At 36.8% G+C, this 27,080-nt stretch overlaps 2 protein-coding genes across 9 annotated transcripts; one reads left to right on the top strand and one right to left on the bottom strand.

The window, feature by feature from the left end:
- Nucleotides 1–3,036: 3,036 nt before the first annotated feature.
- Nucleotides 3,037–13,055, top strand: LOC143204874 (phosphoribosylformylglycinamidine synthase). Its single transcript, XM_076417761.1, has 15 exons — nucleotides 3,037–4,189; nucleotides 5,600–5,835; nucleotides 5,900–6,092; nucleotides 7,263–7,468; nucleotides 7,528–8,083; nucleotides 8,137–8,233; nucleotides 8,332–8,423; nucleotides 9,173–9,434; nucleotides 9,490–9,736; nucleotides 9,795–9,952; nucleotides 10,015–10,306; nucleotides 10,366–10,512; nucleotides 12,156–12,457; nucleotides 12,514–12,670; nucleotides 12,730–13,055. Exons 1-15 carry the CDS (start codon nucleotides 3,351–3,353, stop codon nucleotides 12,912–12,914), a joined length of 3,969 nt encoding a protein of 1,322 aa, XP_076273876.1. The 5' UTR covers nucleotides 3,037–3,350; the 3' UTR covers nucleotides 12,915–13,055.
- A 2,021-nt stretch (nucleotides 13,056–15,076) lies between these two features.
- LOC143204873 (protein Fe65 homolog) lies at nucleotides 15,077–27,028 on the bottom strand. 8 transcript variants are annotated; one of them, XM_076417752.1, is made up of 13 exons: nucleotides 26,817–27,028; nucleotides 19,688–19,905; nucleotides 18,076–18,343; nucleotides 17,898–17,972; nucleotides 17,512–17,699; nucleotides 17,232–17,454; nucleotides 16,974–17,172; nucleotides 16,767–16,894; nucleotides 16,366–16,613; nucleotides 16,106–16,308; nucleotides 15,874–16,050; nucleotides 15,643–15,813; nucleotides 15,077–15,587 (listed from the first exon to the last, which is right to left on the bottom strand). In XM_076417752.1, exons 2-12 carry the CDS (start codon nucleotides 19,857–19,859, stop codon nucleotides 15,664–15,666), a joined length of 2,031 nt encoding a protein of 676 aa, XP_076273867.1. In that variant the 5' UTR covers nucleotides 19,860–19,905; nucleotides 26,817–27,028; the 3' UTR covers nucleotides 15,077–15,587; nucleotides 15,643–15,663. The 8 variants fall into 8 exon arrangements, with proteins under 8 accessions (XP_076273867.1, XP_076273870.1, XP_076273869.1 ...); XM_076417755.1 differs by having other exon boundaries at nucleotides 18,076–18,301; nucleotides 26,817–26,954; XM_076417754.1 differs by lacking the exon at nucleotides 26,817–27,028 and adding an exon at nucleotides 26,017–26,142.
- Between the last annotated feature and the right edge of the window lie 52 nt (nucleotides 27,029–27,080).

Here is a 27,080-nt window from a genome sequence, read left to right as displayed (position 1 = left end):
GGCTCTCTCTCTACCCCGTTGTGCTTCGTTAATTTACGAGCTGATAACAATTTACCTACGTACGGGCAGTCCAATAGGTTTTCGAAATTTAATTTATATCAGACAACGATATTTAAACGATTTAGCGGAATACGTTTGAATATAAGAAACTGAGGAGTGGGGGTACTTTCAGAAATATATGGTATCAATGCTGATCATTTTATAAATCAAGTCCATTCTATTGTCTTTTCGGTTCGCAAATTTGTTAATCACTTTTTTATTAAATGAAATGCTGAAAGAGCTGTTAAACGATCTTCGGCCATTTAATATCTGATGTTGTCATAGACGTTCTTACCACAATTTCTGAGAATTGTCTCCACAAAATTTAATACAATTTATAATTTTTGATAAAACATACCTATTCTTTGACACATTTTCATTATGTCTCTGTATATGTACTCAATACGCAGACTATAATTTAGCCATAATACTAGTTGACTCCAGTAATGCAAATTCCATACAATTATGAAGATCGATTTTAGAATTTTCATGTCTTTTTATTTTCAAACTTAAATACTCTAGATCGGCCCTATTTCCGTCCAAACTTTATCGCCCCCAAGAAGTAAGTAGCGAAAACAATACAACGTATATTTTGTTACATCCGCAAATTCATTAATTTTTTGAGTGTCAGGCGGATGTTTAAACGATCATGTGGCCCAGATAAATAATAAATAAGTTGATCGCCTACGGACGGTATGTTATTCCACTGGTCCACGTTACTTCCGTGGCTCGCACTTGTCATGGCAGCTTTTTCTCATTTATCACTACAAGAATTCGCGAATACTAAGTAGGATTTCCATTTTGGTAAGTAATAGAAAATATTTTAGTATTTTAGTGAGATTACTGAACTATTTTTTTGGAGCTTTAGTTTTATTTGGGCTCTGCAGCATTTCAACGCTTATGCATCAGCTGCCACTGACCCAAGTAATTTATATAAAATTTTAGGATGATCACTTAAACTGTCTATTAAAAGAAATGCAATCATTCACGGCCGAATTATAAAATTAATGATATTCAATATTGGGAATCCGGAAAGGAAAGAAAAATTAACTTCACACAAATATCCTAAAACAGCCTTCAACGAAATGGTGGCCAAATACTCACGACTCTGTGTAATGCTAGAACGTATTCCAGTGTTACAGTCCCGTTAATAATGTCGTGTTTCATATTTTTGGGGTATTCAAGAAAATCATCCAACAGCATTATTTAAAACTATGAAAAATATATTATCATGATATGGCGAATGCGCCACGTTAACCAAAAAAGATGTAAACTAAAAAAAATTATTGTTAAAAATAACCATATCATGGGTGACATAGCTTAACATCCCCTTCCACCACGGTAAAACAGACAATACACGTTATGTATCGATAAATAAAACAGCTGACAAAAAGCCACTTGCCACGAAAGGCAATAAATCGAACGAGAACTGACAACCCACTACAGGCCAAATATTCGAAAATTGATGACATCCTACATTTTACAAATTTGTAATTGGCGCTTTCCAACGCTCCCATTGTTCCCGTTCAGTTTTCATCAGAGCGGACCGATACAGCGTGAATTTTACGACTGATATTGGAATTTTTCCGAAAATCCGCAGCGCCCGATTGTTCTCGGTTATCGGGTCATCGGCTGTATTGTTCCAGCGGCCGTTCATATTGTATCTGCTGGATAATAACATAAGCGACACGTATAATAGATGAATGTTCAATTTCCAAAAGCAAGTTATCATTAAATTACGAGATGGGAGGATTTACCTATACGGACGACGAGCGAATATGTCGTCATAATGGACAATTTTCACTATAAAAGCCTGAATAAAAATATAATAATAAACGTTAAAAATTTCTTTGGACATCTTCAGTATTTTTAATGAACATTTAAAAATAATCGTACAGTTTTCTGTAAGAGATATGATGTAAAAATGATTGTACAGTTTCCTGTAACAAACTTCAGTAAAAATATAAAAATTAATTTTAAAGTTTTAGTTAATGTCAATAGAGGGCACCAAAACTAATATTAATATATAAAAATATTAACAAATCAGTATCTAAAAATACCATTCTTAAAACATTTAAAAATTGTTAAACATTAAAATCAAATTAAATTTCAAACGTATTGGAAAAAATCAATTATATTTCAGTTTTAATTGTGTGTAGTTACCTCAACTATCTGTATCGTTGTTGAACGCCGGTTACTGTGACATTTCTGGATGATAACAACATCGGGAACACGCATAATAGTCGAATATCCAATTTCCAGGCGCCAGTTATAATAGCTGTTTATGATTAAATTCAAAGGGCCGCAGAATTTACCTATTCCTATCGGCTAAATGAAGATTAAATCGTATGCAGCAGACATTCCTGCATGTTATAATGGACAATTTCCAGGATAAAAGGAGAAGGTCCAGTTTCCACCCCCTCACTTCATTCCGTCAATCACTATTAATTCAAGTTCAATGGCTGTCCAGAGGAGAATAAACCTTTCAATATTAAACCTAATTAATTTATTGCTCCCAATAAAATATAATAAAGTTATTATGAAACAAGTATAAATATAAATTTTATCAATTTTTATTTTTATACAATATAACAATTTATCATAATTATCTGTTGTAATGATTACTAACAATTCATGTATTAATCTTTAAAAGAATGGTTTGGTTATATATAAAATATTTCCTTAGTTGTAAGGCAACCGTAAAAACAATTTGGTGAATTATTAGGCTAAAACGATCATTTTTATATGTGTCATCTATTAGCGACACACTAAACTTTTGAAAATGCATTACAACCTTTTACAGAAAACTGCAATATCTCGGATGCTGTACAGAAACCTCTAACAATGTTAATATTTTACAGAAACCAATAACAATGTTAAATTGTTACAGAAATCTATCGAACGCGCTATAGTTTTCTTTATTATGAACTTTAGTCTGCTTTTAATATGAACTAAGTTTCTAATTACTATCAATAGATGGATCGAGTATCGCGATTTAGGTTATTTTTGTTTGGTTTTCTAATTTTTAAATTAAAAAACGTGAGTATCTTTACGCGATATACGGATTTCGTACTGTGCAATGACCATTAAAATTAGCTAATGAAAGTGTTTGAGTTAATGGAACCTTGTTTTCAATTCAATTTTAATGAGATATGGCAATGGTCGATTGTTGATAACCTTCTCTAAATTTTTGACTTTGCGTCTCTTATCTACATGTTTTATTATTTGCGTTGAACACACTGTTATAAAAAGCAGCAGTTTAGTATTTTTCGAGTTAGTGAGCGGTTGGTATAGTAAATAATTAATTAATAATGGTAGTGAAAAGTACTATTGTAAGATTTTATAAGTCGCCCGGCTGTACTGCGGCCAAAAAACAAGAAGTATTACAACGACTGCAGCTGGTATGTAATTCAGTCATAGATATCAAAACCGAGCTTTGTTATCACGTAGAGGTTACTAATGAATTGTCCAAGGAAGAACTTAAAACATTACATTGGGTCTTGCAAGATCCCCTACATCCCGAAAACCTTGTATTAAAAGAGACCCTGACTGCAACAGGTAATCAGGTTTTAATTGAAGTAGGGCCTAGATTCAACTTCTCCACTGCAAATTCTACTAATTCTGTCTCAATATGTAACAATTTGGGTTTGTCTGAGGTGAAACGTTTGGAAATCTCACGAAGATATCTCTTAATAATCAAAGATGGCACTAAAATCTCCAGTGACATTGAAAATAAGTTGTGCAGAGCTTTGCATGACCGCATGACTGAATGCCGTTACACCCCAGAGAATATTCCAAAGAACAGTTTCAATGAAAAACTCACCAAAAATGAACATATCAAGGAAATTGATGTTTTGGCCAGAGGAACTGAAGCTCTGAGGGACATAGACAAGGAATTAGGATTGGCCTTTGATGAAGCTGATTTAAATTATTACACCAATCTTTTTCAAAATATTTTAAAAAGAAATCCGACTGATATTGAATGCTTTGACTTGGCCCAGTCCAATAGTGAACATAGTAGGCATTGGTTTTTCAAAGGCAAACTAGTAATTGATGGACAGGAACATGAAGAATCATTAATAGATATGATTATCAACACACAGAAGCATACTAATCCGAACAATGTTATCAAATTCAGTGATAATAGCAGGTAAGTACTTATTTTTGTTTATGTAGGATTAGTAAGGCTTATATTGTAAGCTTAAATATTAGCTTTGAATTAAAAGATTAATGTGCAAAACAAGTACTTCATATAATTCAACTAGTAGTCAATTTTTGAAATAATTTTGTTGTATTCTGTCATTTATAGTTTATTTTTTTCCTGTTAATTTTAACCAAAGAACTTCATTAAAATACTATTAATTTATAGTTAATATTTAGTTAACAGTTAAAATAATAGCTTAAATATTAGTTGTAAGTTAAGAGATTAATCTGTAATACAAATTGCTTAATCTAATTTAACTGATGACCAGTTTTTAAATATTGTAATGATTTTGCTTTGTTCTATGCTTTCTTTATTCTTTATGTTTTCCTATTTCAGACATCATATATCAAATTTCAGACAAACAACTCCATTAAAATAATGTTAATTGATAGCTAATATTTAGTTAGTAGGACTCACATAAGATATAATTATTGACATAGATAATAGTGCAAACAATATACCAACAATTCTGTGAGATTTTATATTGATGTAGCAACACGATTGTTTACTTTAAATTAATCAAGTATGATAATAATTGTAACCGACATTGCATAACATTTTACGTATTTACAAAGTTATTTGTATCGACCCCCTACGAATATTTATATCAACTTATCGTTCTGTTGAAATGTTTATTTACGTCTTCGTCACTATTTTCACATCATTATAGTGTTCTTACTTAATAACGCAATAACTAAAACGAAATCAATTTCTATAAAAAAAATCGTATACATATTCGTTTTTTTTAAATATAAGAACAATGTATGTTATAATGAAAAAAAAAACAGACAACATTGTTATTAAGTAAGGACGGAATATAAAAACGATATAAACGTAAATTTGTTCTTAGCATATTTGACCTTTAAATTATTTTTAAAAGATAATTTGGAACATTTTATGGGGCATTCAACAAGATAATGATCGTGGATAAGAAACAATTCGATAATTACTGGTCAGGTACAAATGTATGTCATTACTAAAAAATCGTATTTTTTACACTTTCTAAACTGTTTAAATAAATTGCACAATGCTGGCGCATAATTTTTAAACAATGAGAACTTAGGTATTGTGAAATAAATGATCTAATACTGGATAATATAATATTATTGGATGGATATCGCTAAACTTTGGAGTTGTACAGCTTGAGCGCTTATTGAGAATTTGTCTTTGACCTTATTAAATTACTTCATGGGCGGATTGAACTTAGAATCTGTAAGGTCACAAAAGGATGTCGCAAACTCAGTTTCTAAAACTCCTCCGTGGAATATTTATTATCATATTTGATTCACACATTGGTTGAATGTAATAAAAATATTAAGGTAATTAATTATTAATATATATTAATATTTGATTCAGTGCTATTAGAGGCTATATTCATCGAAGCCTCAGGCCAGCAACCTCGGGATCCGTGAGCGAGCTGCGTCAGGTACCCGCCGAGTCCCATCTAATCTTCACCGCCGAAACTCATAATTTCCCCACCGGCGTGGCCCCTTTCAGTGGAGCGACCACCGGAACTGGGGGCAGGATTCGAGATGTTCAGAGCGTGGGACGGGGTGGATATTGTATAGCTGGAACCGCTGGTTACTCCGTTGGTAAGAAAACGAAAATCGGCCTTATTTTGACAGCTTGGGAGCACATACGTCGTTCCTGTTCCAGGCAATCTTCACATTCCCGGGTATAAGTTGTCTTCGGACGATGACACTTTTCAATACCCCTCGAACTTCGCGCCCCCTCTGGAGATCCTCATCGAAGCCAGCAACGGAGCGTCAGATTACGGGAACAAGTTCGGTGAGCCGCTGATTTGTGGTTTCGTGAGGTCCTTCGGTCAGGAAGATGCCAATGGGAGAAGGTAATGCATTTTTTAAATATAAAAATGAGAAACTTAATAGGATAATTTCTCCAGTTAACTTTTGTATCGAAATATGCATCCACGAGATAACTAACGTGAGTATGACGTGTTTCGCTTAGTTTTGATGTTGGTGTTGTAGTTAATTGCGTGGTTGTTTAGATTTGTTCTTTTTTTTTGAAGAAAAATACTTGATCTTTCAATAAGGGCGTGTAGATTTTAGCAGCTTGCGGCCCGGTTGTTTTAACATCATCTGTTGTTGATTACTCAATCACTGATACCAAATCAACATAACAAGTTACGAAATTGAGCAACAGGTCCGAATAATGAAAGTATATTATCGAAATGAATATTAGCTTGCCTCAGTTATGAAGTAAAACTCCTGCATGAAAGATTTTAGAATAGGTATCTATTTGATATTTTTACACCAGTCGATTCTTTTCTATTCTTTAACATTAAACAACACGAAATGTAAAAAGTGCTAACATAATGAAAAAAATAGTATTGTGACTGTAAAGATTTTTTTAAATTAAATTATATTTGATAAGTAGCATAAAAATAATTAGTAGTATAAATATCGTAGTATAAAATAAAATTGGAAAATCTGAACCTATAAAAATTCCTAATATATTTATGAGATATTTTGTAAATATTAGGCATTATTTATAAATTATTGATGAGATTTGTTTGGATTATATGGGTTCTGTATGTAATAGACCTAATTTTTGATGTAAATATTTTTTGAAGAGGGAAGAGAACCCTGGAAAAAAATTCGATACTCTATTTAAAGAATCCTAGGTTTTATAATATCGATATTTTCCTCAAAAAATGGGCAACAAGGGAAATTCAAAATTCTATACTCTATTTTGAAACTATTATAGTGGTACAATTTATTTTCAAAAAAATTATCAGCCAACAGAAATATCGATATATTGGCCAAAAGTGTCGATATATTTTGACCATCTCTAAGTTTCAGGTCTATGCCAGTAACTCACTTATAGTCACATCGACGGACATTTGATTATTTTCCATTCATAATAGGATACATAGTATTTCGAATGAAAAAAGATTTTCTTTAATACCTTACAGACAGCTTGTTTCATTCCATCCATCGCAGCATCAACTCGCCCTTATCGATAAACTGTTATACCACTCATAATTTTCTAATTCCAGGGAATGGATCAAACCGATCATGTTCAGCGGAGGTATCGGAAGCATGGAGGCCGATATGACCGAGAAGCTCGCCCCGGAAGTCGGACACCAGATCGTTAAAATAGGCGGACCGGTGTATCGAATCGGAGTTGGCGGAGGCGCCGCCAGTTCCGTTGAAGTTCAGGGAGACAACAAGGAAGAGCTGGACTTCAACGCCGTCCAAAGAGGTAGTAATCGCGCATTATGTACCGGCATAAACACATCTCTCAAACTCGCACTTAACCAGGTGATGCAGAAATGGAGAACAAACTGAACAGGGTGGTCAGAGCTTGTTTGGAATTGGGCAAGAAGAACCCGATCGTCAGTATCCATGATCAGGGAGCGGGGGGAAACGGGAACGTTCTCAAGGAGCTCGTGGAGCCGGCCGGCGGCATTATCTTCGCCAACAAGTTCGAACTGGGGGATCCCACCATCAACACTTTGGAGTTATGGGGCGCGGAATATCAGGAAAACAACGCTCTATTATGTAAGAAAGGCGATCTCGAACTGCTCAAGGCAATATGCGAAAGAGAACGTTGTCCCGTTAATATTGTCGGCGAGGTGACGGGTACTGGGACGGTGATGCTTGCTCTTGACGAAACCAAATCTCAGACTCCGTTCAATCTGAAACTGGACCACGTGCTGGGTAAAATGCCCAGGAAAGTGTTCAACTTGGAGAGGAAACAACCTATTTTGAAACCGTTGGAGTTGCCTAACGCCATTTCCATATACAAATGCCTGGAGGTAGTATTAAGACTGCCGTCAGTTGCCAGTAAACGATATTTGACCAACAAAGTGGACAGGCAAGTTTATACCATACAAACCTTCTTATGATTTCCAATTTTTCTTCCTTCAGATGTGTCACGGGTCTTATAGCACAACAGCAATGTGTCGGTCCCCTCCACACCCCTCTCGCTGATGTGGCAGTAACAGCCATCTCCCATTTTGGATACGTTAGTTTTTATTAGATACTTAGTCTTTATTAATCATACATATTCTTAAAATACTGAAACTGTCAAAGTGATTAGCCAAAGATGATTGTTATTTACAGGAAGGGATCGCTTCATCCATCGGAGAGCAGCCAATAAAAGGTCTGATTGATGTTGCAGCCGGTGCGAGAATGTCTGTTGTTGAGGCACTGAGGTATGTCTTCTTGTATATTACTGTTGAAAATGGAAATTTTGGATTCCTATTTCAATATTATTAAATTTCCTTTATTTATATATTATGAATGGTATAATTATTTATCATGCGCATTCACCATTTTGATGACTTAATATCTGGACAGTATTAACATTGCTGTCGTTAACACGTCATCAAAGTTTGACTATATTAGTTACATAATATAAACCCCATATGCTGATGTTTTTAAAATATATCCCTCCAAATATTTCTTTAAATATTTTGAATAGTGTCCAGGTTTGTTTCCTTCACAGTTCTACAATTTTGAATAATTCTGTAATTCATTTAGCGGAACGCCATTAATGATAACATAATTTAATGCATTAATAGTTACTAAATAATCACTAGTCCGTATAACCAATAAAAGGTCTAATTGATGTAGCTGTTGATGCGAGAATGTCTGTCCTTGAGACACTGAGATATGTCTTCTTATTGAAAATCGTATATCATGTATGTTAATGTTGAAAATTAAAATTTTGGTTTCCTGTTTCATTATTAACTATTTACAGAAGCGCATCCGCCATTTTCTTATTAAAATTTATTTCATTAACTCACCATCAAAATTCGGCCATATTAGTTTCAAAACTTATATCCATATCTCATAATATATGGTTATATTGATATTTTTAAAATGTATCTCTCAGCATATTGTTTTAAAAATGTTCGATAGTTGTATGGTCACTAGTCTATATTGGTTTTCTGTTTTGTAGCAATTTAGTCTTTGCCGGAATCAGCGAGTTGAGGGACGTCAAGTGCAGTGGCAACTGGATGTGGGCAGCCAAACTACCCGGAGAGGGGGCTGCTTTATATGACGCCTGTAAAGCTATGTGCGACCTAATGTGCGAACTAGGCATAGCGGTGGACGGTGGCAAAGACTCGCTCAGCATGGCCGCCAGAGTGGGAAAAGATACCGTTAGAGCGCCAGGCACTCTGGTCGTTTCCACCTACGCTCCATGTCCCGATATAAGAAAGGTACCGACGTTCACACCCTGTAAAAGCCAGAACAGCTCGTAAAATACATTTCTAGGTTGTTACTCCGGACTTGAAAGCGCCATTGTTGGGAAAACAGGGCGTTCTGTTGTTCGTCGATTTGTCTCACGACGCAAACAGACTGGGTGGGTCCGCTCTGGCCCAGGCCTTCAAACAGTTGGGTGACGACACTCCCGACCTGCACAGCGCCAAAGACTTGAGGAACGCGTTCTTCGCTACTCAGGAGCTGATCAAAGACGGCGCCGTCTTATCCGGACATGATATCAGTGATGGGGGCCTGGCTGGTAAGGAGCATCATTAAACCACAATTATAAATGTTATCAAATTTTTTGTCATTTAAAGTATGCCTGTTGGAGATGTGTTTTGCGGGTCTCTGTGGTATAAGCGTTAACGTAAAACATCGACAAGGTAAAGCTTTGCCGATTCTGTTTTCTGAGGAGGCCGGATGGGTCCTGGAAGTGCTGGAAAAAGACGTGGCCCATTGTATGTCCGTGTTCCAGGTAAGTAAGGTCTCTGTTATCGTTCACTCGGATAATCTAAACGAATTTGGTGTGGTTCCCAGGGATATAACGTTCCAGTATTCAAAATTGGCCGCAGCGTCGGTTACGGCATCAGATCTCCAATCACGATAATAGTAAATAACTCCTGTTTAGAAAGCACAGTATTACCGCTAATGAAGATGTGGGAAGAGACCAGTTACCAGCTGGAACTCCGTCAGACCATCAAGGAATGCGCCGATTCCGAATTCCATGGCTTAGCCGATCGTAACGGCCCCAAATACGTACTCACTTTTGATCCGGACGATGGCGTCATGGAAAACGAGAAAATATCGGTAGCTGTTATAAGAGAGGAAGGTGATTATTCTCTATCTTCATGTTAAACCTCTTGTTTAACCGAGAATCGAAATTCGCAGGCATCAACAGCGATCGAGAAATGGCGGCGGCCTTGATCCGAGTTGGTTTCAAGGTATGGGATGTCACCATGCAAGACTTACTAACCGGCAAAGACACTCTGGACCGTTATAGAGGAGTCATTTTCCCAGGAGGTTTCAGCTACGCTGGTAAATATTCCACGAGTTTTATTTTAGTGTATTTTTAAATCATTGATCGAAAAAATAACTTAATTATTACAGTACTGTACAAGTTGGGAATGTTTTTAACAATAACGTCCAAATATTGTAGTTATTTAATTTTGAGTCTGATCTGTTATGCCAATCGTGTAACGTGATTTTTGTTATTCTTGATTACTGTTAACCGTGTTCAGGATGTCAGAGAGATAAATTAGTAAAATTGTTAATTATGTTTATAAAATTCTAATATGTATTTCACAAAGTACCGTTTTTTTAGCTTTATAGCATTATTTTGGGTCTCTCTGGCAGCTTGTCGGTCAGCGTTTGATCACAATTTATTTCCGCAGCCTGGCTTCTAGCTAATTTGGAACATGGAGATAATTGGCTATTGGTTAGAAGGGAAGGTGATTTGGCAGATACAATATGCATTCAGAGTAGGCGTAACATATACGCCACCTTAAAAAACCACCATTCACAATCTGTTCACGACAGCTTTATAATTCACGTGTATTTACAAGTTATAAATCAAATAAGATCGATCCGTATGATCGAATATAGTTCGGCTAGTTCAATATAACTGTATGAAAAATTGTAATACATGTAGCCAAGACACAGTTACTTTTATTTCAAGTAAAATAGTGAATACCCAAGGAACTAATTGACATCAGTTTCGTGAATCACAGATATCATTCAGAACGATTTATTAATTAACTTAATTAAACTGATCGATAATGAAATGATCGATAGTAGAAAAACATCGATATTAACATCGAATCAAAAGTATCTATATACGATAAACATACTGTTATTGAAATATAAACGAAAGTTAAAGTAAAAAATTAACATTCCCAGTATTTTTGAGCACATTCTGTAAAAAAATTAACTTTGACAGGTGTTTTCCCTTTAATCTGTTGGTTCTGTTGCTGATACAGGAGTTGGCCAGCTATGGAAAAAAGCCTCTCTGAAGCTGTGGATGTCGCTGTGCAACACAAATACTTAAGAGCTATTTTCTTTAAATTAGGATGGCTAGGGTGGGATTCTAGCACTTTTATCTTATCGGGCATCTTAAATAAAATTATAATTCCATAGACATATTCATGTCACGTTGACAAAAAAATGTTATTCTATTCGGTAATAAGTTTATAATGATAGTTCCATATATCTACAGTTGGTCTTCTTCCACTTGTAGAATTATCCGTCACTCAATCGTTTTCAATTTGTTCATTCATCTATATCTGAAATCAATTCTTTGATACTCCTAATGGCTCTGGAACAGCCTATTGCATCTTTTAAATGTAGATGTTTGAAACAAGGATCCAAGAGGGTGGAGGCAGCAAAGATATTACCATTTTCTGCTTGTAACAATCCTTTCTTCATTTCTATAATTACGTTATTTTTTATAGTAAGTAATCTGGCAAATGGTATAACTTTACTACAGGTTACATATTTTTCACCACAGACTTCATCTGTAGTTATTTCTATTGGTCGTAAAATATCACAAATTTGATGATATCGAAGTTTTCCAGCTAAACATCGATGTATTGAACCAACGAAACAAATATAAAGTTTCTTTTGAGATATCTTGTATTACACTATAAGGAAATAATACTAAACACACATACATTGTCTTTTAGATGTCTTGGGTTCCGGTAAAGGCTGGGCAGCTAGCATCTTGTTCAACGACAAGGTCAAAGAACAATTCGCCAGGTTCTTTAACAGACCAGACACCTTCAGCTTGGGCGTGTGCAACGGTTGTCAGCTCATGGCTCTGATCGGATGGGTAGGCACGCCTCTCGCCGACGTCTATTCCAAACCGGACATAAGTCTGGATCATAACAAGTCGGAACGGTTCGAATGTCGATGGAGCACCGTCAGAATCGAGAAATCCAAGGCCATCATGTTCAAGGGAATGGCGGGTTCTGTGTTGGGAGTTTGGGTATGATTTGTATGATTTTGGAGTTCCTGTTAATACTCGAGTTTTATTTACAAAAGGTCGCTCACGGAGAGGGTCGTTTTGCCTTCAAGGATAACAACGTGTACAGGAGACTGGTGAAAGAAGGTTGTACACCTCTAAGGTACGTGGATGACGATAGCCAGCCGACTGAAGTTTATCCGATGAACCCCAATGGAAGTATTGATGGTCTTGCAGGTATTTTAGTACTTGATGTATATTATTAGTCATTATTATAGTTGTATAATTATTATTAGCCGTTTGTTCTGCCAATGGCCGTCATTTAGCCGTCATGCCTCATCCAGAACGATGCGCTCAACCATTCCAATGGCCGTACATGCCCAACAATTGGATTCACTATCAGAAAAGTCCCTGGGAGAGGATGTTCAAGAACGCGTTCGACTGGTGTCTAAAAACCAACTTTGATGCGGTATATTATTAATTGTTATGGATTGTCGACGAAAAACAGGGTGAAATTGTTAACTATTACAGAAATTATTATCAAAATGTATAGTTTCACACTCAATAGTGAATCTATTTTTGTATATTATATTGAAATATATACATGTTATCTTTGTATTGACTAACGCTTTTTATTTTCCTTGAGTTTATTTGATTTTCTTCATAGTTTGACTGGGAAATGAGCAGATGCTATGAAAAGTCTATTAGAATAAATATTATGAGTAAGTGTGGCGATGGTTTAGATGAATTGTTATTTGCACAAATTAATATTTTATTCTCTGACACGCCAATTCATATGGAACAATTTAGGAGAAAAATGATCGCTTAATGAAGTATGACTCCAATGGATAAACTATAAGCACTCGTCTAATTTCAAAACGACTTCGAAATGGCAGCAAAACTAAATTCCAGATATTTGAACACCTCAATGACACTGCTTTTAAGACAATAAAAAGCCAAATAACTGAAACAATTGTTGAATACGTCAAAGTGTGTTCACCAGCCCAAGAGCCAGACGAAATATGTTAACACTTGAACCCCTTTGAAAGACATCCGATGGTGTAAATAAACCGATATATTTCGAGAAGCGTGTGAACCCGTGGGAAAGATGAATCTCAGGAAATTCTTGGATGTAAACTTTTTACCGATACAAGAAAATCATAATGATGAAGTTACTGAAGGAATCCAGAAAACTGAAAGAACTCATTGGACTCCAAAATGACAGAAACTGCAAGGATGCTTTTGAATCGTATTCACTTTTTGTCGTTTTGGTGTAAAAAAGCAGTTTCTTCTACTCGGCTTAGAGACTTAGTTTTCTTCAACAACTTATTTATGTGAACAAGGATTTTCTGCTTTGTTGATAATTAAAATAAGACAAAGAATCGTTTGAAAATGATTAAGTGATGCACATTAAAACAAAATTATTCATTTTTATTTTTATTATACCTACATAGTGGTCCCTGCTAACAAGAATAATATAAAAGTGGCCCCTGACCAAGAAAAGGTTAGGAACCCCTGCTCCAGATGTTGTGTCTTTAAGGGCTCCTCTAGTTCTTCAGTTGTATGAATAGATTGAGCTGAAATAATAATTGATTGGTTATAGATATTTGGCCAATATAATTTCAACGAAGCCCTCTTGATTTTAGTTATTTAATTGGTTGTAGACATTTGGGCAATATCATTTCAACTAAGCCTTCTTGATTTTAGTTCCTTCGAGGGAGGCGTGAAATAAAAAACAGTTTTTTTTCGATAAAAAATTATTTATTTGGTTGCCTTCACTAAGCAGATATAAAGGACTTTAAAGCAGTCTTAATAGCATTTTTGAAAATTTTATTATTTACACATCCATTAAAAAAAAAACATTTTTTCGACATCGTTCACAGCAATGTCTTGGTGCTTACTTCATTAACGACGACGGTTTTAATTAATTTTCTCTTACATTAAAGCATTATTATACCACTTAGATTTGTTTTAAGCACAAAGAATAATGTAGTGCGACTTTTTTTAAAAATTTTCCTTGCACATTCTCACGCTCGGTGAACGTCAATTAAAATTCCACATCGACCTAATTGCTTGTTATTTTTTTTCCTTTAAATCTCTCACAGTGAGTAGTTTTAAATATATGGTTTAGGTATCTTTAAATCTATAACTATACATAACAAATTTTACACTATAATATCTAACATAGGTCAATTTAAAATAAGCAACATATTTTTTTCTTTTGTCTCTTGTTCGGAAAAACCAAGTACACCTTCAAGAACGCGGGGCTGCTTCGGACGTCCCGACGAAATATAAAAGACGAACGTAACTACACTCGATCCCTATATAAATCTACGTTTTTTTTGTTCTTTAGTGAAAAAGGCTTCATGTAAATGCTGCAAGCCTTTTATATTGTTTTAGTTTAATATAGTCCATCTAGCGTGGCTTTATGGTCGCGCCCAGGCGATTAAAACAGACGACACGCTTCCAAGACCAACTAGACGACAAGTGCACACCGATGGCAAAATAAGTTAATTTTTGTTTGTGTATAATTAGTCCCATTCAGTTTCCATATTACGTACTTGTATTTAAGTATATTGTAACTTTAACCTTGTACACGTAATCTATCATTACCGAGAAAAGGATTTCACAGAAAAATCGCCATTAAATGCTTCTTGGTACTGGTTACTTTAATCGATAGGTATGTACATGTATTTACTTAGCTATCTACGAGCTTCTTGTTCACAAACATTATAGATATATCTTAACTTTAAGTTTAACTTAATAATACCCTGAAAGTGCAAAAGCTCATAATGAGTTACTAGCTGGATTTGATTTGCTTTATCTTGACTAAGGTTCTCTTCAGAATAATATCAACAAACACAGCTAGTACATAGCTAGAGAGGCAATTTTTAAGAATAGATAGAAATTTTAGTTTTCGGGAGTGGTGTACACAACCGGTGAAGTACGTTCTCTTTAAACCCCAGGTTGTTGTGATCGCGGAGTTGTCTATACCACTCCGCACCTGTACTTTAGAGCTGGTTGATGGCTTCTCAACGAAAACCGAACATTGCGTGTTAACAATTTGTTTATATGAGATGTTTGCGACGGATAACCTCCCTCTCTACAGCAAACTGGGAGTCCTTTGGGCGAATATTCTTATTCCCTTTGCAGGCTGAAATGAATAACTGCTATAACGCTCAGGCTGATGCTATTCCACAACTGCTTACTTGTAAAGTTAGAATTTCCTCTCAAGAATCGGCACTTTTGCTCTTCCTGCCCCTCAGCGATCCCACGATCGATTTTAGGGCCGCCCCAATGCTGCTTCCTGGCGTATTTACATTACTACTAGTACCTCCTAAACCTTGTGGGTGTGCATCCAGGCATTTCTGATATCTTAACTATAAAGATACATTCACTGTATTGACCCGAAAACCAACTAATATTAAAAAAACCCATACCTTGCAAGCTGCCTCAATAGTTTTACACAAAGCACCTGATGATGGCTCGCAATAAAACACGTGAGCCATAAAAGTGTCTTGAGCGGTGTGCATTACGAACGCACAGTGTTTTATATTTTTCCCTATTCCTAAAAATGACAAATACCTTACTCTGCACTCGGCCAGGAGTCGATCGTCCTGTAAGAAGTCTTGTTATTGAGACCCAACTCACGACTAACATACTATTTCTTACTGTGGGGTGATGAACAGATATCATGGAGGGCGCTATGGAGATGTTGACAGCCTGCCATTTGTCCGGGCTGACTGTCGTCGCGAGTCTGTCGATGGCGTCATTCAGTACTTCCATCCCTGTCGCCTGATTTACTTGGGTACAGCCTAGATATTGTGCCTTTAAGACTTTCTTTGGTTCTTCCATCGGTGTGGGAAATGATTGGGCTAAGAAAAAGCACTGTTAGTCCCTGCGATAACGTCGAACCACCGAGGATCGCTTACAAGCAAATATCTGACTGTTTCTGGCTGGACGTCGGTGTTCCGTAGGAAGATTACATGGTCTGGTGGCCATGGGACGACCGTTGGAGTCCACGACCTTAGCCAGATTCTGTTGCAAACTACGCTCGATCATTATCTTCTTGCATATATCCCGTAAGGTATTCGCTATGGTCCTGGCGGGCATGTCACACCTAAACACGTGACACATGTGCTTGCGCGTGGTACGATCCCTGGCTACGTAAGCAAAATCTCTACGAGAAACATACACGTTACCCCTCTGGGATCCCACCTATATCAATCAAGCCCAAACATACCTTTCCCTATGTGAGTGAAGCAGCAACAAACAAATTAAATTTTAGATTAGTCGAAGCGGTTTCTACGCTATCTACGTTGGCAAAACTCACCTGCCGTTGTCCCGGCCTACACCCCACACCCTTATGGTGTGTATTGGCTGGGTGTTGAGTACGGTTAAGTTTTCTGGATCGAACAGTTTCAAAGCACCCTCGTCCAAGTCCATGAATAAGTCCTTGCCCTACAGAACAACCGTGTTATAGTTTCTTGTAATTTCACAGTCTCGAACAAAGCGCACAATACTAAATCTACACACTTACATCACCCCATCGTCCGACAACATCTAACAGATCATTCTTTCCTAAGGATAAATCGACTATACATTTATTAACAGCTTTGCTACTCCTCTCCGGTGTGAGGTCCTCCTCGGCGATCTCGACCCATCCGAGAGACCTCACCGCGAACCTAATAGGCCTCTCCTTCATTTCCTGATCAGGCTTCGACGGAAAACTCCTCCTTCTACAATGAATGAACGACATTAAGCTCGAACGACATTAACATCCGGAGCGTTCCCATACTTTAAAGCTAACTCCTCCTTTCTCCTCCTGTCGTCCGCCTCTAAATCCAGAGCCGAACTAGTACTACTTCTGGTTACGGTCATGGTGGGCTCGAAGGAAGTGATGAAGTCGCTTTCCTTGAAACTGGCCCTGGAGTCGGATTTTTCTTTTTCGAAATCCACCGCCGGCATCTCGCGCTGGATGGTACCGCTCTTGATGTGCCAATAGTACGGACCATCGTTATCTGAAATAAAAAACAACGATATACGAAGAAGATTGGTGGATGAACGGTGACAAGTACCTTCGTGCTTCTCCCAGCCGGGTGGCAAAACGTCCCTGTCCCATTCCTGATCGGGGGTGATAAGATCGTTGGATTTATCCGACAAAGATTTGCTAAATTTCTTGATGGGTAACGCGTAGAGGTCGTTAGTGAGACCTCCGACCATGTGAGGTACTGGACCGTCGCTTTGTGACATCTTTTGGCATATGCTAGAAAACAAATTGATGTTAGACGAAGCTCCAGCACGAACGTACAGTAGCATGACGGTTTTTAAGATGAGATACATGAAAGATGAATGACGTGAATGATAAATCGACTTGTGAATGGGAGATGAGGTATGAGGATGTGAAAATGAATGGGTACCGTCATGCTACTGTACGGCTAAAACAATAAGTACTACTACATACTCATCCCAATATGATCTGGCATTATTTTTATCACTTGTTGGGGTCGTATCAGTATTCCCATTCCACTCCACATTCCTACGTAAAATTGTTTCTTTAAAAACCAGTACCAGCTTAATTTATATGGATTCTTCGTGAAACACGTGAACGAACGGTACCACAGATAACTCAATGGACCTACCTTCTGTTATCCACCAAATTGGATGGCGTTAAAGGGCCGGTGGTGATATCGACGCCCATGGACTCGACGTCGAGGGCGGCATAGGCTTTCCTGCCGGTACCACCGTTAACCGACGATTTCAGTCCCGTGTGGCCCATGTTGCAGATGTCGTCCAGTTCCTGGTAAATGTCCTCGTATAGATTATCTGTGTTGGAATTCAAGGCGTCGTCCAGACGGTTGGAGGGCCCTAGATGATAGTTGGGGTTCTCGTAGCTTAATAAACCATTTTCTGTTGGAGATGAATGTAAATAAAAAACAATCGCCATACGATGATACGCCAAATAAATGCGAGAAAATTTGGTTCCCGACGTCCAGATACGAGGATTGTCTAAATATAAACTTTCGTTGTTATGGTACGGAGTTTTATCGTTTAAACATTGAAAACTAAAAGCGGAAAATTACGTCGCCTGTGTCAATACACGGCCAAATGGTTTTATTTTTTGGAGTGGAATATAAACATTCTGTTATAACTGGATCAATACTATATACTCCCAACGACTACAGCAATTCGTTAAAATAAATCACGTAACTTTACAACCTATTTAAATCTCATATTGTTCGGTAAGTGTATCCAATGGGTAGATTCTTACGCAATTCTCTAAATAAAAGCGTAAAAACGTAAATAAAAACGTAACTTCGTCACTGAAGGTCACGTTACTTAACAAAATTTTCAATATTTCTTTCTTTCTTTTTTCCTTCACAATATATAATATAATGATATAATAGAGGTATCATAGAGATATAATCAGAAGTTATGTAAAAGGTATCAAGTCTTATATAACCGGCTACTGACTTTCCTTGCAGTATTTTCCACATGTTGAGTGCCTTGAGAGGCATTCGAATCAGAGTCTAGTTTTAAAATAAAAAGATAAAACTCAGCTTTGACCTCTTCTTTAAATTTGAACGATTATTAGACAAAAAAATAAAAATAGTGAACAAGAAATGTCAATATTTTCTGAGAATTCTAAAATATATCGGTAATTAACTTCGATATTTTGAAAAAATATCGATATATCAAAAATTTCAATACTTATTTTTATCAATGCCCATATTTCTTCACTCCATCCCTACTTTGCCACGTAAAACTCACTGCATGACCGGTGGGAACATCTCAAAAGAAAAGTTCGATACTCTTCTTCAAAAACCATAGCTTTTTCATATCGATATTTTAATTTGTATCGTGATTCATGATATCAACAAATATGTTAAAACAAAATAAGGCACATAATTAATATAGAAAATTCTAAATCTAAATAAGAGTAAGGCTATATGACAATAATAAATAAGAAAAGGCGATAAAACGAACGGTAGCATACATCGATGAAACAAAACACGGATTACTTATTCACCCGCCTAGTATTATAAAACCCTATAGGCATTAAGGAGATGACAACGCTCGCATCAAGACGGCCTACGACCAAAAAACAAAACAAATGAAGATCAAATAAAAAAAGAATACACAAATAACGGGTACATCGAAACGGCAAAAAGCACAATAGGGGGGAAGATGCGTGCGGTCTCTTCATGGGAAACAAAATAGAAAAAGAGAGCGGGGGAGGGGGCAATATTTTACCGAGGAAGACGTCCTCGTCTTGAGCCTGCTGGGCGGCAGTGAGGGCGGCCATGCCGCGCACCAGCGCCAGCAAAGACACGAAGGGCGACCGGTTGCCGACCGAGTCCGGAGAGAGGGGGACGCTGTGCAGGTTCAGTAGTGGGGAGCCGCGCAGCTCGCCGCACAGTAGCATGCCCACGGGGCAGGGGCGGGGGAGGCACAACGCTCGTTTGGATTACCTGCAATTAAAAGACGTGTAAACATCCAAATAATACAGGAAGGGCTGAAATAGAAACCGCAAGAGTCCTGAAACATAAACGGTTTTAATTAAAAAAGAATAAAAACTCAATAAATAAAAGGACAACCTTAACTGGCATCAACCTCAAGCGTTCGAAGCGATGAAATTATGATCTAGTCGCCGTTGCATCGGAACCGAACCGAAATTCGATTACTACAAATGAAAATCGATGATACTCGCACACTACGCAGTTCAATCGGCGATCCAAAAACCTTGTTTACGAGGTGGAAAGAACAGGTCCGCCGATACAGTCGAAAAGAAAAATAAATAAAAGCCGGTAGGCGAAGGGGGACGACAAACAAACACCGTTTTCGTCGCGGCTCCCCCCTGGTCTAGGATGAGGGGGTCCCCGTCCCCACCGCACATAAAAAGCCAATTACACAATAATAAAACCGACAAATGAAAAAGATTGATCGTCCGGATCGATGGCGCCATCAAGTCGCCCGGTCTACCCTCGTTCCGTCGGCACGCAACAGCCTTCAATTGTTTATTGTAAAGTTTAACGTGAAAATGACGTCAGCCGCGGGCCCACGGACCCTTTCGTGGAGAAGTTGGGGATGATTCCAGACAGATTAGTGATTATATGGTTTCGTAAGAGACTTGAAGAAACAATAGATAGAAACTATTTTGCTGTTGCGTATATTTTATTTTTTCTGATTAATTTTTGACAGTTCTTACCTATTTCTGATCAATATATAGTCCGTTCAATAAAACACTGAACTAACACTCTAAATTTATGACGTTAAAACGTCGCAATATTGCCACATCAAGTTTCAATTGTAGCTCATTTGATATATAACGTAACATTCTTGTAAATTGTAATTGATAATCCATAAAATTTTCGTTGTAATCAGCAAATATCATAAATAAATAAATAAATACATCTAATGCATCTATTATCTCGTTTCTGTTCGAAATAGCTGATTATATATTATTAAAATAAGCAAAGGACCAAAACGTTTGCCGGTTTATAACATTTATTTATAATAATTTTTTGAAGAATTTTTCGGAGGTTTGACAACCGAGCGAATTTTGTAAGCTGATTTGGTTACATGTTCCAACGTGTTAGACACCATTGATCTCCTTTTAACTAGAATAAAATGAGAAGAAAAATATTGTCTGGTTTTAAAATGAATTTACAAATTGCGATAGGCAAAACATTCGACATCGTGATGACGTTAGTTCACTGTTATTTTGAATAGACTATATCATAATACTGACAATCTTACAATTATTATTACATCTTAAAACTGCTAAAAAAATATTTATTCATAATTTGTCTCTATGTCTGATATGCAGCAAATACTGATAATTTACTTTCGCAAATGCTGGCATCAATTTCATAGCCTACTAGCTTCTGTTTAAAAAAAATATATGGAGTCAAATTGAATGTCCACAATTTTGAAAGAACGAACGTTTACAGCTAAAAAATAAGAACTTTATCCACAATTTTACTTAATTTGATTGTTTCTTTTTACCTAAAAACGATTTTGATATCATATAATTTGCTATCATATACATCACTAAATTAGAGCACAAAAAAAACAAGGATTTTACTAGTGACAGTAGAAAACAATAATTTTTTGCAGCCTACTAAGAATTGTTTAACAATAACTGAGAAAAAAGTACTTAAACAAAACTATTTAATATCAACAACAAAAATATCAATACCCTACTTCTATTTACTAGAATAGAATAATATTAAGGGGTTGGCGGCGGTTTAAAGCAAATAAACACCAGGGAGTCTAGAACTGCGAGTTTCCAGGAATGAAATTCCCGATGAATCATATTTTCTTTTAAAAAAACAAACACGTTCTCGGAATGAAGTAACGATTTCCCATGATATCTTAATGACAAAGACAACAGTGCGTCGTTGGAGCATTTAATTAATGAAATTTCGATCCAAGGTTGAGAAAATCAATCCGCCAATGTTTGGGTCCTCGACCGTTATGAGTCATGGCGATGTTCTGGGCTGAAAAAGACAAACCCGATACTCAGTCGCCCTCGTTCGGTGACTTTTAACGTTGAAACAAGGCCCCGCAAGAACGAGAGAGGTGTAAATATTCCGGAGGTGTCAAGTTGGCCCAGTAAGCCCGGAATATATCCTCGTTAAACGCGCATATTTCAGATATCGTGACGTTAAGTACGTCTGAGAGCGTACACACGAAAAATAGATGGCGCCAGCTCATCCAGACGGCGTCAGTTTACGACACCGTTTGGCTCAACGACGGAGGGACATCATCCCCCGGACTTCACGGTCGATTTATTCTTGAATAGTTTTGTTTTTCTTCTGGTACGACGGCGACATGAATTTTTGCCGTAATTTACTTGATACGTAGGTTTCTCGACGTTTACATCGTGAATCATGAGTCAGATGACGATTAATTAAAAAATTTCCCTGCAAAGACTGAAAAAATGACGTAAACTGTAACAGTAACACTTTACATTGTAATATGCTTGTAATTTTAATCCACATATTATAAAACTATAGTCCGTTCAATAAAACAGTGAACTCCCGTCGCATCGCAATGTTGCCACATCAACTTTGACTTTTCGATCATTTTGGTTTTGATATATAACAAAATTCTAATCTAAATAATGTAACATATTTTTGTAAATGGTAATTGTTATTCCATAAAATCCTTGCTGTAATCAGCAAATATCATAAATAAATAAAAAAGTACATCTAATGCATCTATGTATATATATTAAAATCCTTTTGTACATACGTCATCAAGATGTTTAATCTATCGTCTGTCGCAATTTGTAAATTCTTTTTAGAATCAGACAATATTTTCCTTCTCATTTTATTTTAGTTAAAAAGAGATACAATGCTGTCAAAGTAGTTCGAACACGTAAACGAATGAGCCTGTCATAGTCGTCCGGTTGTCAGGCGTAAAACGTTTGCCGGTTTATAACCTATAATTATAATCACTAATTTTTTAAAGAATTTGAAGTTTAACAATCAGGCGAATTTTGTAGGCTGATACGGTCATGTGTTCGAACGTATCAAATAAAACGAATTTACAAGCTACAATACATATCATAGGTGACGTGGAATATATTGCCAATTGTAATTGGTAAACATGTAAAATTCACTTTAAAATGGTCTGATGTATGGAACATAGGTTGGTACTAGTGGGCCAAAATTCTTTAAAACATTCGTGATAATAATTACAGTTTATAAACGGGCAGACGCCGTAAACCAAAATTCTAAGTTGATGCGTCTACACCGCGATGTGAAATTTTGATGACGCGCATTGACTGTTTTATTGGCATCGGCATTTTAAAATAAGTTATTTTAAAACAATAGTGCTCTTAACATAACCGGGGATGTTTTACAAACATGACCGAAAAACTCTTCACCTAACATACCCGTTGCTAAATATAAATATCCAAATTTGACAGTGACAGGATGTTTTTCAGAACGATTATAGCCCTGTCTACACGCGACTATCGAACTAACCTAATAGATTTATGCCTTATAATATATTTCATAATCAATACAGAAAAACTGAGTAGTATAAATTGACTTTGCCGTGAATTACGGATAACATAAGTTAACAAGTACCATATTTCGCAAAATGATTGAATAAAATGTCCTGGATACTTGGCAAATTGACAGGGAATAATTTCTGCTCTGTCAACCTACAATAAGAGCATTGGACTAACAAATTAACTCTGTATGGCATACAGAGATGAGGTTGTACCAAAAATAACAATTTAGACATAATTCCAACACCATTAACAAGGGCATCAGAAAATTCGCCAAGACAGGCCCTACGTCATGCCAATGTCGAGGAAATCCGGTTTCTCGCCAAGGCGGATCTAACAAGACGACCGAAGAAGTATCGAAACCTATTGAGCTCGTGTGCCCATCAGTATCAACGTAAATAAGTTGTTGGGACTTAAGAGACTCTTGTTGGATACATCCTGCCCTACATAGGTAGCTTCTCCCAAATTCATAGGTCCCATATATCCCATCCCCCTGATAGGGGCAAGTACTAGGTAGTATAAATAGATATTTTGGTAGCGGTACCATAATCACCGGCCCTGCAGTTCTTAATTAAATAATTTTGAAACATTAATTTAAGCACAATATTACTCAAATATCATTTGGTCAGACTGTAATATCAATAATATCACTGAGACATTATTTATTTGAAACATCACTAAATTAGAGCACCAAAAGGAACAAAACGATGACGGTTTTCAGAAGGATTGGAGTGCTTTTTACAAGTGACAGTCGAAAACAATAGGTTTTTGTCAACCTACTAAGAAATATTTTACAATTATTGAAAAAAAACTATATTATCCCCCCCCCCCAAAAAAAAACAATGAGAATGGAATCATTGAATATAAGATGTTTTAATATTAAGAGATGTTTTGAAATAATGATTTGAAACGTTAATATAAACACTAAATTACACTATTACATTTTACAAATGACGGTTGAAAACAATAAGTGTTTGTCAGCCTACTAAGACATATTTTGGAATAATTTAAAAAAACTATATTATCACAAAAAAAAACAATGAGAATATAACTATTAAGATGTGTTAACAGAAATATTTTGAAAGGGCGACCAAAAACACATTTGATATACTATCCATATCGAACAGCTCAAAGTAGTCGCATTTATAGATCTCCTCTTCTTTTTCAAGAACCCGGGCCGGATTCCATAACGGAAACACGCGAAAATAAATAACGCGATGGCGTAAAAAAACGAATATCGGTTCGTATTATAAATCCAGTGACCTCAGGTCCGCCTGCAACCTCGAGCACATCCAGTGCCACCCTCCATAACTCATTCATTCGGCGAAGGAAAACAACGAGACCGAAAAAAAAGTAACGCGAAATATCAATCCGTGGATCGCGTGACGCGGTTCGCGTTTTATTATTCGGGATCTAGACTAACCGGCGCCCCGTTAATCCAGAACGGGACGGGAACGACGACGGGCGAAAAGAATGGAAAAAAGCGACGGCTCCATGGCGGTGACCGTGCCGTTCCGACTTTGGCCCGTCGCCAATCATCGGACGTCAACCGACAACAATGGAAATTCGTGGAAAATCGGCCCATTTCCAGACATCGATACCCCCCAACGGTCCTCGGGAAATTGCCCCGGAAAACCTTATTACGAAAAGTGTTAATGGGAGACGGGGGATCGGGGGAAATCGACCGTTAACCAAACGAGGCGAAGCCTCGAACACAATCTCTTCGGTTCGAATAAAGACCCACATTACAGACCCTAACGAGGGACTTCTATACTCGTAGATAATGATATGGTTCGATGTTAAGGCAAAATATATAGGGCAGCGTTGAAAACAAATGCATAATACCATAAACATCGTCATCCTAACATGAAAAAGGACTGCGGATATTCACTCGGCCTACTTGCTCAATTAACAATCACGGTATGATATATAAACACACACGTGCATACAAAAAAAAACAAATTATCGATTTTCTTGATCAGTGGAGCATCAGATGCGGATAAAGCATCGGCGATTGATTTTAATTAATTCAGCCATAACGGTCACTTAATGCCGAAGGTGAATTCGCCAGTAAATAGCGTAAAAGCCAATGATCTTGATGACGACTCAGTAATATAACACATCACCTAAAACATCACTTATCCAGTTGTAAACAATATCGACTCGCAATAGTTCACCATAATTTTTATACAAATAACGACGAATATGAAGAATGAAAATCAGTTCAATGAAATAACAGCGCCGAATACTAAAAAATGCGTCTGTGTGGTAAAATAAAATCACATTTGTTATGCCATCATAAAAATCACATTTAAATTTCATCGCAATACCAATACCCTAATAATTGAATAAATATTTGATGAACATGACTAATTTAGCATTACTGTACCTTGTGTTCATACCTTGGAAACTGAATGTAAATATTATCAAATCATCAGAAAAAGTTCTAATTCCTTAAATACCGAACATAACGTAGTAGAATGATAAATAAAACAAGACCTGTTAGCTAATTTGACCATACAGGTCAGTTATACGGCCTCCATGGCCGACCACTTACCCAAACGGCAGTATTGATTCCACATTAGGCTCCCGACAAAAGAATAAGCGACCGTCTTTTGTACGGACGAGATCCGGGCTACCTATGATCGCCGGGTCCGATGACGGAGATAACGTTTTTTTTTTTCGGAAAACCACCGAATGGCGGATCCGTCTGTCCGTGGGCCCGTTGGAACGTTCACCAAATTGGAGCGTCGGGAAATTGGAACGCAATGCGACTCGACCCGAGGACGGGAAAGCTAGACTAGGAGCGATTTTCCCTTCGCTCTCCAATTCGTCGGCGCAGAACTTAAACGACTATTGATTTTTCCTAGAAGCGTCGGGAAATGACTTATTTTTCGGGGGCGAGGGAGAGGAGGTGGATAACGGGGGGTTCCGAAGAAAATGGTGCCTTACCGGGAAATTTAATTAATAATTAAAGGCAAACAGAACTGCAACCATTCCCCGAAACATTCCCGTATATACCGCCGATTTATTTACACCAAATATTCACGAAACAACAATAAAACCAATGCAAGTCAATAACTACAAAAATAGAAAAAATAAAAATAAACAGCGTTTCCTCTAGAAACGTATATAAATACTACTTATAACAATACGGCAGTAAAAAATCAATCCAAGCCTGAAAGCTTAATGACCCGTTATTAACTCGACGAAACTATTTTCATCTAAACCAGGGCGCCCCTTAAAAACCATTAAAATAATTTCGAAAGCAACCACCTTTCCTGCTTAATTAAACAAAATGAAAATAACATTTCCATATACACCCACATAAATATTTCTGGCCTGTAAATTATGTACCTTTAGTGTTTTCCATTGGTATCGGACGAGTTCGGCGATTCTATTGATAAAAATTATTACTAAACGTATAGAGTCAGTTTCACATCACTTTTTAATCCACATTTCATTCAAAAAAGCGGTTTAAGCTCTGAAATTGAGGATTTTGGAATTTTTTCTTGAAAAAGCTGCCGGAATAAACGTCACTGTCAGTTGTACTGCCACTCCCCACTCACATTGTCTTAGGCAACCAGTAATATGCATCGTACTGATTTTTTTTCAAACACC

This window comes from Rhynchophorus ferrugineus, unplaced genomic scaffold (genome assembly GCF_030347505.1).
Source record: "Rhynchophorus ferrugineus isolate W39M unplaced genomic scaffold, kcgeb_rfMv2 rfM11, whole genome shotgun sequence".
Lineage (NCBI taxonomy): Eukaryota > Metazoa > Arthropoda > Insecta > Coleoptera > Curculionidae > Rhynchophorus > Rhynchophorus ferrugineus.
This window is presented reverse-complemented; position numbering and strand designations above follow the sequence as displayed.